Source organism: Phascolarctos cinereus, unplaced genomic scaffold (genome assembly GCF_003287225.1).
Source record: "Phascolarctos cinereus isolate Bilbo 61053 unplaced genomic scaffold, phaCin_HiC Scaffold_4;HRSCAF=312, whole genome shotgun sequence".
In the NCBI taxonomy this organism is placed as follows: Eukaryota; Metazoa; Chordata; class Mammalia; order Diprotodontia; family Phascolarctidae; genus Phascolarctos; species Phascolarctos cinereus.
In genome coordinates this window covers 700,017,800-700,036,692 of record NW_027555847.1, presented here as the reverse complement: position 1 = coordinate 700,036,692, position 18,893 = coordinate 700,017,800, and the positions used below count along the sequence as shown (strand labels likewise).

Here is an 18,893-nt window from a genome sequence, read left to right as displayed (position 1 = left end):
AATTGATTTTGCTATAGAATAAGTTTCACCTATATATACTATTTTGCTTTATAATTTTAGGTTGGATTCATTAAGAAAAATTATCACATCTGCAACAAAAGCTAATTTCCAAAGCCATTCAGTGTTTGATAATAGTGGCTAATGGCAGTTATTATTCAGAAAAAAAAAATCAATCTCAGCTCTCACCTCAAAAAATCATAATTAAACTTCTTTACCCTCTCCTTTTCACATGACATATATGCACTGATAATAAAAAGGAAATAAAATGTGGAGGTATAGTGAAATGCATGGCACTTGAAACACTGTCAAGTTATAAATTTTCACATCACAAAATATTGTCCTTTTAATTTTTTTTCTTAAGTACAAAAACAGACCAGATTTGTTAAGGTCTGCAGACCCTTATCTTAATGCCCCCACCCAACTCTCTAAGATTCTAAGTTACAAAATAGTCAGTTAGTCAAAAAGCATTAATTAAATGCTTGCTATGTACCAATACAAATAAAGCAAGGAAAAAAAGTCGGTCCCTACCCTCAAGGAGCTTACATTCTATTAGAGGAAGACACACAAAAGGGAGCTGAGAAGGAAGGGGGTAGAGTGAAGGGAAAAAGGAGTGACATGGTGGTGAAGTCCAACTAGTCAGAAGAAGAGTCTGGAAAGGAATGAAAGATGGTTGGCCTGGAGCCCTTCCTCAAAAGAGCAATTCAGCAGGAACTCAGTGATGAGAGAAGAGGAAAGAAAGATGTTCCCAGCATGAGAAAGCAGCCAGAGCATCAGGTACTAAAGTACACTGGTAGAGGGAATGTCCTCACTAGGACTTCCCCAGTGAATGAAATCACAGGTCAGGACTCTCCCTTTCCCCTCCCACTCATGTAAATGTGCAAGGCAGCGGGGATACAAAAATGCTCTCAAAGACCTTACATTCTATACATATCTGCGTGTGTGTGTATACATATGTATGTATGTGTGTGTATATATATGTATATATACACATACATATATTCAGGCATTCTGTTCCTCCTGTTACATTATAAATTCCTTTAAGGGGCAGGGTCTGAATCATATTTTATGTTAACAGTATAAATCATGCCCTTCAGTCTGCCTAGTGGGAGCTTACATAAAGGAATAAATAAATCAAATAAACATTTTAGATAGGGAAGTTCAGTTTAAGTTATGGTTTTGCATTTCCGGGGAGTCCCCACTAGGTGGCTACTAGACCTACAATACAATATACTATATTGTACTGTAAAACAGCATTCCAGAATTTTAGAGCTGGAATCAATCAACCAACAATCAGTGAATATTTATTAAGTGCCTCCTATGTGCCAGACACTGTGTTAGGCACTGGGAACAGGAAAAAAAAAAAAGATGCACAAAACAAAGTCTCTGCCTTTCAAGGAGCTTATGGTCTAATGGGAGAGAGGACATGCAAACAAATATATGCAAAGTCATTAAATAGGAAACAATTAATAGAGGGAAGGCATTGGAATTAAGAGGGATTAGGAAAGGCTTCCTGTAAAAGGATGAGATTTTAGTTGAGATTTAAAGAAAGTCAGGGGGGTCAGTAGTCAGAGCAGAGGAGAGAGAGTGTTCCAGGCATGGGGAATAGCTAGAGAAAATGCCTAGAGCTGAGACAGATGGAGTGTCTTGTTCATGGAACAGCCAGGGGGCCAGTGTGAGTGGACTGAAGAGTAAGTGTTGAGGATTTAAAGAAGACTGGAAAGTTAGAAGAGGGGTTAAGTTATGAAGCACTCTGAATGCCAGACTGGGCATTTTGTATCTGTTCCTGGAAGTTATAGGGAATCATTTATTGGGCAGCAGTGAGGGGTGGTGGTTAGATGGAGTATGACATGGTCTGATCTACACTTTAGGAAATCACTTTAGTGGATGAATGGTGCATGGGCTGGAGTTCAGAGAGACTTGATGCCAGCAGATCCAGCGATAGTCCAGGTATGAGATGATGAGGCTTTGCACTAGAAAAGAGGCAGAGTCAAAGGAAAGAAGGGGACATATTAGGAAATGATCTCAAAAGCAGCCTAGTCTAGCCCATACTTGTACATACATACATGACAAGAGATCTTTCAGGAACTGCTGAAAGACTTCCAGCAACGAGGAATTCACTACTTCCCAAAGTAGCCTCTAGCACTTTTGGACGGTTCTCCTTGTTAGGAAGTTTCTCTTTACATCAAACCTAACAAAGGACCATAGTTCTAGAGCTCTAGTATAAACCCTTCATTTTATAGACGAGGAAACTGAGGCCCAGAGAAGTGAAGTGACTTGTCTAAGATCACATAAGTAGTACATCGGCAAAGCTGGGATCTGAACTCAGGTTCAAAGGTCTCCAAATTCTGTGCTCTTTCTACTATATCAGGCTTCTTCTACTTAAATTTCCTTCTTTGCACCTTCTACCCATTTTTCCTAGTTCCTCTCCAGGCTATACTCCTGACTTTCTGGACTTTTGCTACCAATCCCCTACATGTGCACCCACCCTCCTCCTGATATTCAGCTTCTTTTGATATGTCTTCTCTCATTAGAGAGGAAACTCCTTTAGGGCAGAGACTGTCTTCCTTTTTGCTTGTATTTGTATTCCCAGCACTCTGCATAGTGTGTGGCACATAGTAAGTGCTTGATAAGTGCTTGTTGGCTTCTATTCTTTGAGTTCAACTAAAACAAGTCCCATCTCTTCTATGTGGCAGTGCCTCAAATGCTTAAATGCATCCTCACTAAATCTTTTCTACTTCAGACTAAGCATTGCCAATTCCTTCAACTTATCCTACCCAATCCAATCCAATCCAACAAATATTTCTAAAGGACTGGATATGTACACAATGACAAAATGGAAAACAATCCTTGCCCCTCAGAAGCTTCCTGGGTAGATACTGGGTATCTGTACTGGGTAGATACAACACGTATTATTGATTGAGGAGTTAGAGAGTACTAACACCTAGGCAGATTAGGAATGGTGTCCTATAATAGGTGGCAAGCACAGGATTTGAACCTGAATGGAAGTTAGGGATTCTAAGAAGAAAATAACAGAAAAGTGTAAACTCCAACCATGGGAGAATGACCATGCAATGGCAAGGCTGTTGGGTTTTTAAAGCTCTTCTTCACCTAGCCCTCTATCTCTCCAGTCTCCTTACACTTTATTCTCTGACCCCTTCTTCCCATGTACTCTTTGACACTGGCCTCCTTGCTGTTCCTCACACAAGACACTTAATCTCCCAACTTTGAGTATTTGCATTGACTGTGTTCCACGCTCTGCCTCCTGGCTTCCCTGGCTTCCTTCAAGTCTCAGCTAAAGTCTCATCTTCTTTAAGAAGGCTATCCCAGTCTTTATTAATTTTAGTGCCTTGCCTCTAGGTTTATCTCCAATTTACCCTTACTTATTTCTTATTGTTTTAATTTGTCACGCCCATTAGACTATGAGCTTCTTGAAAACAGGGACCATTTTCCCTCCTTTCTTTATATCCCTAACACCTTAATATAGTGTCTAGCATAGAACAGGTGCTTAGTAAATTATTATTGACTTGACATGGAGGCAGGAGGTGGGCTAGGGAGAACGAGGAATTATAAGTAGGATAGTTTGTTGGGAGTGTGGAAGAGGAGACTCATTGGAAATAAGTCCCCAGAGAAAGGTAGAACCGGATAGTGATGAGATTTAAATGCAAGCTAAGGAGTTTTTATTTCATCCTAGACAGAGAGAGACACAAAATAAGAGGAGACTCTAGTGTCAGAGGAATTTTAGAATTCTGGATCATAGAGGTGGAACACCTCTGGATGCTGGTGAGATCGAGGACATAGACATCTCTGTGGATGGTGGAGATGGAGTGAACATGAAGGCCATTGGGAATCGAGGAGGTTATTGAATGTGGAGGCCAGGATATATGTTTTGGGAGACCTATGATGTTCCACTAAGGTAAGGGCAGAGTTGGAGGAGAGGAAGGCTGTGAGCTATGTGTCAAATTCCATTAAAAAGGAAAGAGAATATCCTTGGTGCCAGTCACTGCATGATCCCAAAGGAGTGTAGTGTGACGGAAAAATCATTGGCTTTGGAATCAGAGGTCTGAGCTTGAATCCTAGCTTAGATACATTACCTGCATGACCCTCAGTAAGTCATGATTTACTGAGCTTCAGTTTCCCCATTTGTAAAATGAAGATGTTGAACTTAGATGGCCTCTGAGGTCCCTTCTCTCTCTAAATCTGTGATCCTTTTGATACTAATCTATGATCCTATGAGACCCTCTGGGCCTCAGTTTCCCCATTTGTAAAAGGAGGATATTGAACTAAATGGCCTCTGGGGTGCCTTCTTAGTTTTAATCAATAATCCTTTGATCCTAGTCCATGATCCTATGATCCCTCTCTGGACCTCAGTTACCTCACCTGTAAAATGAGGAGGCTAGAAAAGATGACCTCCATGGTCCTATGATCCCTTCATTATACTAATTGCCCTCCTCTAGATGCTCTCCAGCTGTTAGTTGAATTGCTATCCCCACCCTCCTTCCCCACCAAAAAACCCAGCAAGTAAAATACTCCCCTGTTTTCCAGACTGAATTGGAATGAATACTCATGTTGCATTGTTTATCATTTAAGAGCCTACAAGAATAGAGTTGTTTCATACTTAATACTCCTGCGACTGCGCCACATCCAATTACCCAGAGAGATTAGGTTTCCCACAATATGAGAACTCTGGTTATACTCCAGAAGGACACATGAGCCTGTGAAGGATTTGTACCACTCATAAAACTCTGAGAAAAACAATTATCTAGGGTGCCTAGATCAGTATTGGAGTGGAACAAGGAAGGGGTGGAAGTTGAGAGTCAGCTCTGCTGGATGTCAAGAAAAACCTCCTAACAATTTGAGCTGCCTCAAAGAGGAATGAACTACCTGGGGAGGGAGTGGGCTCCCCATCTCTGAAGGTATTCAGGCAGAGGCGGGATGATCAATGGTTTGTCAAGGATGTTGTTGGGGGATCTTTGCTCAGGGATGGGTTGGCTCAGATGACCTCTAAGGCTTCTTCCAACTCTGAGATTCTGTGAAAGATAACATAAGCCAGAATGCTAGAGGCTTTCAAGGTCATGACATTTGAGGATGGGGTGAAAGAAGTGGGGATGTTTAGCTTGGAGAACAGAAGGGTTAGGAGGAACGTGAAAGCCATCTCTAAGTTTCTGAAAGGTTGTCATGGGGAATCAATCAGCAGCTAGAAGGTGCAATGGACAACACTGGACCAGGAGTCAGTCCATCAGTCAATTAACATTTATTAGGCACCAACCACATGTCAGGCAGTCAGTTAATGAGCATTTATTAAGTTCCTACTATATACCAGGCACTGTGCTAACCACTGAGAGAAGCAAAAGACAGTCCATGCCCTCAAGGAACTCAAAATAGGGGAGACAACAAGCAAATTAATATGTACAAATATGCACACAGGATAAAAGGAAATAATTAATAGAAAGCACTAGAATTAAGAGGGGCTGGGGAAGGCTTCCTGTAGAAGGTGAGACTTTAGTTGGGACTTAAAGGTAGCAGGGAGGTCAGTAGTCAGAGCAGAGGAAGGAGAGTGTTCCAAGCAATGGGAGGCAACCAGAGAGAATGACTAGAGTCCAGAGATGATGTGTCTTGTTCATGGATCGGGCAGGAAGCCAGCGTCACCGGATAGACAAGCACGTATCAGGGAGTAAGGTGACAGACGATTGGGAAGGGGTGGAGAGGCCTAGGTTATGAAGGACTTTGAATGCCAGAGTATTGTGTTATCATCTGAAGATGATGGGGATTCCCTAGAGTTTATTGAGTAGGGAGATGACACCGTCAGACCTTCACTTTAGGAAAATTACTTTGGCGGCTAAATAGAGAATGGACTGGAGGCAGGCAGAAGTTCCTTCCCACAGCAGCTATTGCCATGGTCCAGGCATGACAGGATAAGGGCCTGCACCAAGGTGGCGATAGTGTCAGAGGAGGGAACAGGGTATATTTGAGAGATTTTGCAAAGGCAAAATCAGTAGGCCTTGGCAACAGATTGTATATGGGAGGTTAGAAAGAATGAGGAGTCAAGGATGACTCTTAGTTTGTGAGCCTGGGGGACTAGAAGGATGGTGATGCCCTTTTCCATCTACAATAACAAGGAAGTTTAGATGTGGGGAGAATTTTGGTGAAAAAATAAACACAAAGGGGTGATATTAAAGCGTGATAAGGCCACAGGAAAGGAGAGATGTTCCAGTATAAGAAGCTGAAACATGGTGGCAAAGCTCAGAGAATCAGATACTGGGCCAGGAGAGGATTGACAGGTAGCTGGTGTGGGACCCTTCCTCAAAATGGAGGTTCTAGGAGGAACTCACCAATGGGAGAAGAGGGCCTTGCAGGGGTAAGGAACTTGTGGCCTCGAGGCCACATGTGGCCTTCTAGGTCCTTGGGTGCAGCCTTTTGACTGAGTCCAAGTTTTACAGAACAAATCCTTTTATTAAGGGCATTTGTTCTGTGAAGTTTGGGTTCAGTCAAAAGGCCACACTTAAGGACCTAGAGGGCCACATGTGGCCTCAAGACCACAGGTTCCCCACCCCTGTAAGAGGTGGAGGGATATTCTAAGGTAACAAAGCCAGTCAATCAATCTATAATTTCTAAACAAAAATGTAGGCTTTGGAAGCCCCAAACAGGGTAAACGCCTCAGATTTTTAGGATGAGATTCAGGAAAAAAATCAGTGGCCTTCAGAGAAGATGAGCTTGGAATGCTTCCCAAATCTCATGAAGGGATGAAGACAGCTTCCAAATTTCATCAAGGACACAAAAATCATCCTAACTGGGGCTGTTCCTAGTCTGTCTGTTTATTCTCTGCAACTAGCACTGGGACCAGCACATAGTAGGTGCTTTATAAATAATTTGTTGGATGAAAGAACAAATTAACTCACAATCAAGTATAATATACCCGAGTTTGTACTGTCATCAAAATAGAATTTGTATTCTTTCATCTCTAGGCCAGTAGAAAAGAATGTTGGGCTTGGAGTCAGGAAAGATCTCGGTTTGAATCCTGTGTCTGATACTTATTGGGTGTGTGACTCTGAGAAAGTCACTTAATTTTTGTTTGCCCCAGTGTCCTCAGCTGTGAAAATGGGGGCTAATAATAAGCACCTACTTCATAGGATTGTTGCAAAAAGCAAATGAGATAATATTGTAAAGTGCTTAGCACAATGCCTGGCATTATTATTATTATTATTATTATTATTATTATTATTATTATTATTGTCACAACTTCTGTGGGCCCCAGTTTCCTCATCTATGAAATGGGAGGGTTGATCTACATGGTCTTTGAGGTTCCTTCTGGAGCTTTGATATTATGATCTTATAAATCACTTTACCTCTCTGGGCCTCAGTTTCTTCATCTGTAAAATCATGGAGTTGGACTAGTCTCTGAGATCTCTACCAGCTCTAGAACTATTATTTTTTAAGCTGATCACAACTATGTAGAACCTTTTAGCTGACTTTTTATTAAAAGTCCCAATGGTTTTCCTGCCCTTTCTAAGTTTTTCAAGAAGCCTAACTGGGCTTTGCCTCCCCCTCCCATTCTTCCATTCCCCAACCCCAACTCTAAAATACCTCTCTCTTCTGAAAGGCCTTTCTCAGCTTAGCTGTTAGTGCCCGTTCTGGGCAGGTTGCCCACCCTGAGCTAACAGCTGCCTCCCAAGGTTATTGAATACATATCTGTAGGGTAATTACGAGCAGTCGCCCAGGACAGGCCTCGCATTTAGAGAGCAGCTACCTGTCTCTGGGGCCACTAATGGGGTGGAATTTGTGCCAATGCAATCACGAGTTGAGGAAAGACTGTCCATAAACTCAGCCGTGTGTGCCCTGGCCAAACACCGCTTGCCAGATTTTCAAGACCAAACTGGAGGCATGGCTTTTGATGATCATTTATGTCTGAAGTTGAGAGTATGGCTGAGTATTTGGTCTCCACAGAAGCGAGCACAAATCCTCCCTAATCTTAGTGCCTTCCCTCTGAAACGACCCCAATTTATCCTGTACACATCCTGTTGTTTGTACATAGTGGTTTGGGTCTTTTCTTCTTCATTAGACTACGAACTTATTGGGAGCAGGGGCCTTTTGCTTTTTGCCTTTCTTTATACCCCTAGACCTTAGCACAATGCCTGGCACATGGTAGGCACCTAACAACTTTTTAGTTGACTGGCTGTTCGACCTTCTCCAGCATCTTGGGACCTAGTCTGTTGTACTATGATGTCCTTCCATAAATCCCACTTGAATATCTGGATTTCTGTGTTGGGTTCTATTTTTACTGTTCTTGGTATTGTGGTTACACAGAATAACCATCTATTTAGGCAGCATTTGCTAAGTGCTGGGAAATGAGCTAGAGAGAGCAATCATTTCTTGAACCCAGGAAAGCATCCCCTGAACCCTGGATATAAGTATTCTGGCAAATACAGAGATAAAGCATTTATTAAGTGCTTACTGTGTGCCAGCAACTGTCCTAAGTACTGGGGTACAAGGTCTGAATTCTAAAGAAGCCTATATTCTAACAGGTGAAGACAAAACATAAAGGGGGATTGGGAAAGGAAGAAGAGTATCTGATGAAGTTGAGGGTAGGGGGAGATAAAGCTGGTGTGAAAATGGAGAGTGAGCAGCAAGGCTTGGTTGGTCTTCCACAATATGGTGCGCTTCAAGGTAGGACTCACTAATCATGGAGTCATCCTGTGGCAGGGGGTTGGAGGGGGTTGGGGAGGTTGGCAGGGTGGAAGTGTAGGGTAGATGTGGAGGTAGAGGATGCCCCTGAGTCTGCTCCACTGTTAAAACAATATGGTACAGTGGAAAGTGTGCTAGATATGTAGTCAAAGGACCTGGCTCAAATCCCAGTTCTGTTACCCACTACCCACGTGACCCCGAGCAATTCACAAATTCCCTGGGCTTGTTTCCTTCTTCCTAAAAAGAGATTTAATTACATGATCTTTCAGATCCCTTCCAGCTTTATGTCTGTAATCAGATTAAAAATATGTACCTTCCCATTGTAAAATCAACAAATTTTTTCTTTTGCCTCTGCTCTTGGACTGGTTACCGTAAATCCATTTGCTAGAAATGGGTGATCAGAGCCAAGAAGCCTGAGAAGAAACAAATGCCCGAATGTGCCTCATCCCAACCACCTTCTCTCTCCTGATGCAAATACTTCACCACCACCAAATGTCATTAAATTAAAAAAGAGGAAAACTATAGTGGGATGTGGCCAACTGAGATATTGCGAGTGATTCACACTTCCATGGATTATGATAAAACAGGAAAATCTCTCCAGTACCCATGACCTTTCTCTGAGAAGGCCCTGGAATGTTCTAGGGCTTGGAAAAATTGGTACAATACTATATATGTATATATATATAGGCATAGTGTTTAGAAATTAAGAGATTTGCTTAACAATCCAAATGGGAAAAACTAAATGGATGAACACATCTGTTGTTTATAGGACGACCAATCCATTGAGCAAGTAAATCAGCATATGTATTTGTGGGATCTAATCTAACTTGCTCATTTTATACATGAGGAAAACAAGGCCTAGGGAAGTGAATGAGCTTGCCCAGGGTCATTTGGGACAAACATTCTAGATTGGCAATGATTTGGGTCTGGAACAAGAATTAGCAGACCCAAGCTTCTCCTTAGAGCAAAGACCCATTTTCCCCCCCAAGACGTTCTTGTCAATATCTGGTTGTAAATATTTAAATACCACAATCTCCAAGGAATCAAAGTTATAGGTGACCCAAATGGAGGGACATACAGTGGGCTAAAGTAGGATGTAGCCCATCTCCAACAATGAGCTATGGTCAAGGAGTGGCATAGGTTCTTGAGGAGATGCACAATTGGGAAAGGAAGAGGGCTGGTCACGTGACCAAAGTGGAGGAAAACAGAGTGCTCCACGTGAAACCCCCAAAGGAAAAGAAGCAACCCTAGAGCAGGAGTTAACTTTTTTTGTATCAAGGACTCATTTGGCAACATTCTGGACCCCTGTTCAGAATCATGCTTTTAAATCACGCATAAAAATAATTGAATTGTAAAGGAAAATAATTATACTGAAATTTTTTTTTCAATCCATGTATGTTGGACCCCCTGAAATCTCTCCACAGACCCCTCACCAGTCCATAAACCGCAAGGTAAAAACCCTTCACCTAAAGGAAGCCCTCAAGCATGATGAGTTGATCTTCTGGGGAGGATCTATGGGAGGACACAGATAAGAACAGAAGAAGATATATATTTATCTCAGGATTTCAAACGCCATCAGCGATGAATATCACTAACCATCTTGAAATAGTAAAACACATACATACTAAGGGGAGGAAATGTTTGGTTCCCATCCCGCCCCACACAGCTTAGCTCACATAGTCACAGGATGTAAACATTCCTGAATAGGTCTTAACACCTTGTTACCACAGTAACACTATCTGTGATTTTGTGTGGTTCAGTCACATCCAACTCTTCGTGACCCCATTTGGGATTTTTCTTGGCAAAGACACTGGAATGATTTGCCATTTCCTTCTCCATTTTATAGATAGAAGAAACTGAGGCAAACAGGGTGAAGTGACTTGCCCAGGGTCATACAACTATTAAGTGTCTGAGACCGGATTTGAACTCATGATGATGAGTCTTCCTGACTCCAGGCTGGGCACTCTATGCACTGTGCCACCCGATTATGTACTTAAGGACGCTGCCTCTGTTGTATATGAACAGTCTGCTTGGGGAAAGGGGCGGGAAAAGATGTGTATAAAGAAAGCTGATCAAATCTACTTGTGAAGAAACACCTGCGATAAAATGTTGAGGAGAGAGACACTGTACTGAGGAACAGAAAACTGCCCCCTCTGAGAAATATTCTGAGGGCTCATTGTTGTTTGAAGAGCTACTGGGGCCCGCTGTTCTCTAGCATTATTTAGAGCTAGAGGGGAAACTTCTCAGAGGCCAAGGTTGTCTCCTACTGCTTTCTCTAGTGTGAAAGGGAAAAAGACAATCATTGCAAGTATTTTTGCTGTGATAAGAGGACTGGAGCTGACTGTGAACAAAGCAGAAGCCCCTGTATTAGCAGATCCAAGGAGCCTGACAGTTCTGTTAAAGCTTGACACTTTTTCAGTGCCCTGCCAAGGGTGGCAATGAGCTAAAAAGAGCCTGTCTCAGCTTCATCTGCTTTGAGAACCAAAAGGGGAGCAAACTAGCAAAGAAGCATCTTCACTTAGTATAGACTATTCTTCAAGGGACTGAGGACATGAAGACCTGAAGTCCAGAATGATGAGTTGCTCTGGGCCCATGGATTTCCTCACTCATGCATCTCTCTGCCAGTATTCTCTTAAGTGCGTCCACTCCCCTCAACAGAAGCTGACTGTAGTGGAGGAAAAGTGTGATCAAGATTTGTGATGCTTTGATTATCCTAACTTTTGCCTTCTATTGATTAAAAATTATGATTATTTATTTTTGCCTTCTCCTAAGTAAATGTTATTATTGCTTTTGTTTTTTAATTATTAAATATTTATGTTTAAGATTAAATGGTATCATGTGACTCACTTCCTATAAATAGAGGCTCAGGAGCTACAATTGCAAACAGTCTTTGTGTAGCAACCACCTTCCCCCCCCACACACAGAGCAGGGAGGGAGAGGGTAAGAGAGAGAGGGAGGGGGACAGAGAGAGAAACAGAGAAGTGAGATGTGGCAGGCGCCTACACTCGAGAAACCCCAGACCTTTCAGCATGAGTGCAGGTTAGGTGAATGAGCTAGCCAAAGAATGAAGAGTCCATACCAAACCCAGGCTATACAAAGCTTTACATGATGCTTTAAGATTCGCAAGGCTCTTTACATAGGTGATCTCACTGTGTATCTGCACACATGCCACAGAGGACACTGGGTCTTCTTCTAAGGAGAACAAATTGTACAAGAAGCAAAGGTATGAAGGTTTTTAATAAGGTTTAGCCCTAAAGCAAAAAACGGTGCCAAAATGTCGACAAGAAAGTGACCCAACATATTCAAATGTTTCAGGTATAAAAAATTCACCCATAGCTTGTAATGTTGTTGCAATTAAAAAAATACAGTATTTTCCCCTCACCATGGAACCCTATCATTCTAATCCCAATCTAATCAAAACATCAACGGCCAGCATGGTTGGGGAAATCCCACATTCTTCTTTAGGAATTCTTCTGAGGAACTTTGATGGTGACCTGTTAATAGAATAAAGAGTTAGAAAGTTTCAAAAAGAGGGAACGTGGACTAATGCCCAATCTTGGCCCCGGAGAGGAGATAAGGAAAGACGGCTCTCTTCTTTCCTGGGAGAAGAAGGAGGGAGGTTGGTTTATTGGCTCAGAATATGTACATGCTGCCAAGATGGCTCATTTTGCCTGCAAGGGACACAATTGGGCAGGTATTCCACGTTGAAATGACTTGTGTAAAAATAAAAGACATCAATAAAACTTCCTTTTAAATCAAACAGAGGGAATGTGGTGTTAAACGTTAATTTTTGTTGTCCCCTAGAATAACACCTGTTTCAAAAGCCTCTCCGAGCAAAGCTATCCTTACTGTAACTGTAGTTTTAAGAGCTAAATGCAATGTTGTGGAAATGGAAAACTTTAACTGTTGGTTTGCAGAGACTATTCAAAGGATATCTTGAAAGAAGATGGAGAGGCTTCCTCCCTTGAAAAAGCTGTTTATCTTGTGAAGAAAATGAAAAGAATGCTTGAGAAGGACTTTGCTTAGCTCCTGAATGAACTAAATGAGTCAGGACCATGTTCTCAGAAATGAAGAGACATTATCTGCAGCTAGTGAGTGAGTGAGGATTTGAAGTGATTTTGACCATGATCCTTCAAACAGCTAAAATACTCTAAATGTTCATTTATTTGGGTTTCTGAGGATTGTGCTGTTAACAAACTGTATAAACTGTAATTTTTAATGGAGCTAATCCTGGGAGATTAGAGCTTTGATACTTATAGATAAGCACCTGTTTATAGGGAAAGGTTTCTCCGATTTATTAAATATCTAATAAACTGGGTTGGAGGCTCTAAGTTAATTAGTTGGTGAAATAATATCCAAACGTACTCCTGGATTATACTAGAACTCAGGATGATTGAGAACAAATACAGTAATGGGTCAAATAGCTGACTAATAGAGGACTAATGCCCTCTCACTGGGGAATACATGACTATCAAATTATGGCATATTGTGGTATAATGGAATAGTATTGTACTGTAAGAAACAAAAAATACAAAGATTTCAGAGAAACATGGAAAGAGTCATTTGAGCTGATTCAGAGGGAATTAAGCTATGTCCTGTGCATTATAACATTCTCTCCCTCTTCCATAGCCTTGCAAAGATTATTCCCCGTGTCTGAAACCCTTTACCTCCTTACCAAACCCTCTGGGAATCCCTAGCTCCCTTCAAGACTCACATGAGATGCCGACTCCTACCCAAGGCCGTTGGGTAAGATCCAAGGACCAATCCATCCAATCCCAAAACTGCACTGATTTATCTGTGTCCAGAACAACGTAAACAGCTATCTAACTCTCTCTAGACCACAGGTTTCTAAACCTAGGTATATGAACCTGTTTGGTTTTTTTTTAATATATTGATAACTATATTTGAATATAATTGGTTTGCTTGGTAACTTGGTCTATTTTATTCTATACATTTAAAAATATGATTGAGGGGCAGGTAAGTAACGCAGTGGATAGAGCTCCAGCCTTGAAGTCAGGAGGACCTGAGTCCTAACAGACACTTGACACTTACTAGCTGTGTGACCCTGGGCAAGTCACTTAACCCCCATCGTCAAAGCAAAAAAAAAATATATATGTGTGTGTTGTGTGTGTGTGTGTGTGTGTGTGTGTATGATTGAGAAGGCTCCATAGACTTCCCTAGACTGGCAAAAGAGTCCATCCAGGACACACAAAAAAAGTTAAGAATCCCTGAATATGAGGCAGCTAGGTAGGGCAGGGGATAGAGCACCACCCCTGGGGTCAGTAGGACCTGAGTTCAAATCTGGCTTCAGATACTTACTACTATGTGACCCTGGGCAAGTCACTTAACCCTGACTGCCTCAAAAAAAAAAAATCCCTCAACATTCTAGAATGTAAGCTCAAGGGCAGGGACTATTTTTATTTTTTATCTTTGTATCCCCAGCATTATGCTTAGCACTTAACAGGAGTTCAAGAATTGCTTAATGAATGGAACTGAATATGATGAAAGTAAAATAATTCTTGGTAAATAGGCCTAGGAGTCAGCCCCATACTCACAGTTTTCACTTCTGTGTATGCCTGCAGGCCATACTCGCCCAGCTCTCGCCCGTTCCCAGACATCTTGTAGCCTCCAAATGGGCACTGTGCCCCAAACACATCATAGCAATTTATCCTGCAATTTAGAAATTTAACAATTTAGAACAAGGTTTCAAAAACATTTCCTAGTGGAAGCTTCTTGCTCTCCCAATCTCCACTTAAAGTGGTGTTTATGGGATTTTTTTTTTAATTAAATTGTTTTCAATGAAAATCTGCCTTTTCTCCCTCCTCATTCAGTTGAAAAAGAAAGAAAAGCAAAACCTTTGTGACAAATGTGTCAGGCAAAATAAATTCCCACATTGGCCACACCCCAAAACCAAGTCTCAGACAGCACCCTGAGACTGTGATCTCTCATCAGGAAGGGGCATGCATGTTCCAACAAGAGTCTCCCAGAAGGGTGGCTGGTCACTGCCTTGATCAGAGTTCTAAGGTCTTCCTCAGCTGTGGGTCTTTACAATATTGCCACCACAGAAGGTGCTCAATCAATGCATGCTGGGTTAGCTCCCTGTCAGGGGGTCAGCTCCTTACCACACTGTGCCAGCCTGCAGCACCTGGGAGAGATAGTTGGCCTTGTCCAGGTCTTTTGTGAAGATCGCTGCAGCCAGCCCATACCTGGAATCATTGGCTCTCTCTACCACCTCTTCAACAGTCTTGAACTTCATAATCTGCATCACCGGCCCAAAGATCTGTGGGGCAGATAGAGTGGTTAGCCACTCCACTGTGGGGCAGCTCCTATCTTTGGGAGTTTTTCCTGACATCTAGCCAAAATCTGCTCGTCTGAAACATCTACCCACTGTGCTCTCTGGGGCCAAGCAGAACAAGCTGATCCCCTTTTGTCCCCGTGACCAGGCCTCTAGTTACTTCAGGAGAGCAGCCATGTCCCTCTGACACCCCATCCACCAGACCTTTTCCCCTCCAGGCTAAACATTCAACCCAAGATGAGCCAATGGGTCAGAATGCTCAACTGAGACCTTCCTCTTCCCTCTGCGGGGAGAAAGCAGCCAGTGGGGCTGCGGGGCTCACCTCCTCCCGGGCGATGGTCATGTTGTCCTGCACATCCCCAAAGATGGTGGGCTGGATGAAGTAGCCCCGGTCAGCAGCAGGGCCCCCTCCACACAGCAGCTTGGCTCCCTCATCTTTCCCTGAACTGATGTAGCCTAGAATCTTCTTATACTGTTCTTTATCTACCTGTGGGGGGAGAAGTGCAGCTCGGTCCCAGCTCCCTGAGTCTGGTCTGGGTTGTCAGAGGGAACTGGGCCTCATTTCAGATTAAACCGTAAGCTTCCGACTATCTTTGGCCTCTTTTTGTATCCCCAGCTTAGCACAGTGCCTGGCACATAGTAGGTGCTTAATAAATGTCAACTGACTGACTACTTATGAAATACAACCCATGACAGACAAAAGGAAATAACCAAATAGACAGAAAATGGAGGAATCCGAAAGAGAGCCAGCATTAAGGAAGGGCGCCTTTTGTGCATTCCCCTGCCCCTGGACTCTGCTCCTCCTGGGCTCACACACACATGCACATGCACAGAGAACAGACCGGCCCTCACACCTGAGGCCCCTGCTCGGTGCGGCTGTCAAAGGGATTCCCCACCACCCGAGCCTTGGCCCGGGCCACACTCCTCTCCACAAACTCAGAGTAGATGTCCTCCTGCACGTAGGTCCTGGAGCCAGCACAGCAGCACTGACCCTGGTTGAAGAACAGAGCAAAGTGGGCCTGCTCCACGGCCAAGTCCACTGTAGGGAGGAAGGCAGGAAACAGGTGAGATTCCGCAGGTGCCCATCTCCTGACTTTGGGGCCCCTCCGGGCAATTTAACTCAACTCACATTTATTCCTACTTTGTCACGACCCTCTGTGACCCCATTTGGGGTTTTCTTGGCAGAGATACTGGAGTGGTTTGCCATTTCCTTCTCCAGCTCATTTTACTGATGAGGAAACAGGCAAAAATGGTTAAGTGACTTGCCCAGGGTCACACAGCTGGGAAGTGTCTGAGGCTGGATTTGAACTCAGGTCTTCCTGACTTCAAGCCTGGTGCTCCATCCATCATGACACCTAGCTATGCCTTATTCCTTCTTAGGATGTGCAAAGTGAAAGGTGGTGTGGCACAGTGGGTAAAGAGCTGGCCTTGGGGTCAGCGAGACCTGGATACAAGTCCCGCCTTGGACACACAGCAGCTGTAGGACCCTAGACGAGAGACGGAACTCCTCGGGACTCTGGGCCCTACACCGCAAAGAAGGTGCCAACCTGCATTGGCGGAAGGAGTTTCCTCACCTGGGAGTTCCCTATCCCAATAAAATCACACATCAGGTTTAACAAAGCTACCCAGGCACCACCTTGCCTGCGGGGGACATGGGCACTTCTCCCCACCCTCCGCAGGGCTTACTGTTGGCATCAGACAGGATGATGTTGGGGCTTTTGCCGCCCAGCTCCAGTGTCACCTTCTTCAGGTTGCTGCTCCCTGCGGCTACCTGGATGAGGCTCCCGACCTGTGCAGAGAGAAGAGGCTGTAGGGACTACGAGCTAGGGCCGCCGTTGGATTCATGGCAGCAGACACCACTCCAAACTCCCTTGGCCATTTGCTCCCCATGGGACCTTAGGCTGAGCCTCGGTTTCCTCATCTGTAAAATCAGGGGTTGGATCAGATGGTCTCTGAGCTCCCTGGAAACACTCAAACTGGAATTCTATGAGTTAAGGAAAGCCAGACTCCTCACTTTCTCCGTCCTTGCTGAAACTCACCTCCCTTCCCTGACAGGTTTCCAAAGGAAGGGATTCACCCAGTATCACAGACTCCAGGGCACTGTTTAGTCAGTCAGCCCTTAGTTAAAAACTGACATAATAACAACTAGCATTTATACAGTGCCTACTGTGTGCCAGGCACTGAGCTGAGTGCTGACATCTCTACAGTAATAACAGCTCACATTTATACAGCGCCTACTGTGTGCCCTGGCACACTGTGCTAAGCACTTTCCAAGTGTCATCTCATTTGATCCTCACAACAACCCTAGGGGGTAGGTGCTATTGCTATTCTCATTTTACAGATAAGGGAAGTGAGGCAGTTAAAGGCAAAGTGACTTGCCCTGGGTCACACAGCCAGACAGTGTCTGGGTCTTCCTGACTCCAGACCCAGGGCAAGTTCTGCCATGTCATTCCACATCAATCCACCACATCTGCCAAAAGAAGGGACATGTGCTTTATCAGCAGTCTTGGTCAATATAGTATTGGAATTGTGCCCCCCCCCCCATTCCTACACTAATAGATGGCTACCCAGTTATTACATGGAACTGAGGAGGGAAAAAAAAAGGTTTTTCCCCACAGTTGTGGGAAATCCAGCTGGCCACACAGTATCCAAGGCCATGCTGAGACCTCACAGCATAAAATGCTAGTGGACAAGACCACCTCCGTTTGGAGACTTCCTCCCATCCGCCTAAGAAGCAGCCTCTAAGGCATAGTAAACATGGCGTCTTGGAGCTGGGGCCTGGATCCCGTGTGTGGGGGGAGACTCCAACCATCCAGGTTAGGCTGTCCCTCTGACTCAGGACGTCCATGTTATCCACCGCCCCCTGCCTCTTCCCACCCTCCACCTCCCATTTTGTGTGTGGTCTTCCTTCATTAGAATGTGAGCTCCTTGAGGGCAGGCACTGTCTTTCTTCTTGTAGCTGCATTTCTAGTGCTTAGCACAGTGCCCATAGTAGGTGTTTAATAAATGCTTGCCGCCAGCACGCTTTTAAAATCGCTGCTCCAACCTAGTCTGTCTCCCACGACTCACATGCTCCAGACCTCTTCATTATCACTATAAGAGATGGTCTGAAGCAGCAGCTTCTCAAAGGAGGCTCCACACCCCGAGTGTTACGCAGAAGCCTCTCTTCTGAGGTACCCAAGAAGGGAGGACCCTGGAACCGCTTACCTCGGTGGAGCCAGTGAACGCCACCTTGTCCACATCCATGTGGGAAGCGAGGGCGGCGCCAGCCGTCGGGCCGTATCCGGGGATGATGTTGACCACTCCAGGGGGGAAGCCAGCCTGTGTGTGAACAGCCAAGGGCATGGATGGGGTTATCTCTCTGTGCCGGAGGAAGAAGGGGATCGGGAGTCCCCTGCCAGGCCCAAAAAGGCCCCAGGGGGCTTCTCCCTTCTTCTTAGATGACAGGACAGCACAAGGCAGAAAGAGACTAAGTCTCGACTTAGCCCATATGGGCTTTGGGGGAAGCCCCTTCTGTTCAGCTGCAGGATCCTGAGCCCAGGGCTGCAAAGGACCTCAGGGGTCATTGAAGGGCCCGGCACACAGCAGGGGCTTCCTAAGCGTTTGTGAATGAATCACACGATCTTCCCTCCACTCTCCTCTCAGACCTGTGCCAGTGGCTTGGTCACTTACAGCAGCAGGGACAGGTGGAAAGGAAAGGAAGGGAGAAGAGAAGTCAGCACTCATTTGTTAAGCGCTTCCTGGATGCCAGGCATCGTACAGAGAAAGGCAAAGATGGTCTCTGCCTTCAAGGGGCTCACATTCAAATGGGGCACGATAACAAGGCCCGCAGCAATGGGCAAACCAGACAGACAGAAGGGAGGTAATCCAGAGGAAATCCACAGAGACTAATGATACAATTATAATATTAAAAGAGGGA

At 44.3% G+C, this 18,893-nt stretch overlaps 1 protein-coding gene and 1 long non-coding RNA gene across 2 annotated transcripts in view; both read right to left on the bottom strand.

The window, feature by feature from the left end:
- Window positions 1-310: 310 nt before the first annotated feature.
- On the bottom strand, window positions 311-6,391 carry LOC144457128 (uncharacterized). The gene is made up of 2 exons (XR_013486483.1): window positions 4,882-6,391; window positions 311-1,970 (listed from the first exon to the last, which is right to left on the bottom strand). It is a non-coding gene; the product is annotated as an uncharacterized LOC144457128 (long non-coding RNA).
- A 5,507-nt stretch (window positions 6,392-11,898) lies between these two features.
- Window positions 11,899-18,893, bottom strand: part of ALDH2 (aldehyde dehydrogenase 2 family member) — a 29,517-nt gene continuing 22,522 nt past the window's right edge. The window contains exons 7-13 of the mRNA XM_020970197.1: window positions 18,182-18,295; window positions 16,661-16,763; window positions 15,829-16,013; window positions 15,297-15,461; window positions 14,802-14,959; window positions 14,235-14,349; window positions 11,899-12,173 (exon numbers count right to left, since the gene is read on the bottom strand). Of these exons, the coding sequence (XP_020825856.1) occupies window positions 12,141-12,173; window positions 14,235-14,349; window positions 14,802-14,959; window positions 15,297-15,461; window positions 15,829-16,013; window positions 16,661-16,763; window positions 18,182-18,295 (873 nt within the window). The 3' untranslated portion in view covers window positions 11,899-12,140. The remainder of the gene's footprint in view (window positions 12,174-14,234; window positions 14,350-14,801; window positions 14,960-15,296; window positions 15,462-15,828; window positions 16,014-16,660; window positions 16,764-18,181; window positions 18,296-18,893) is intronic.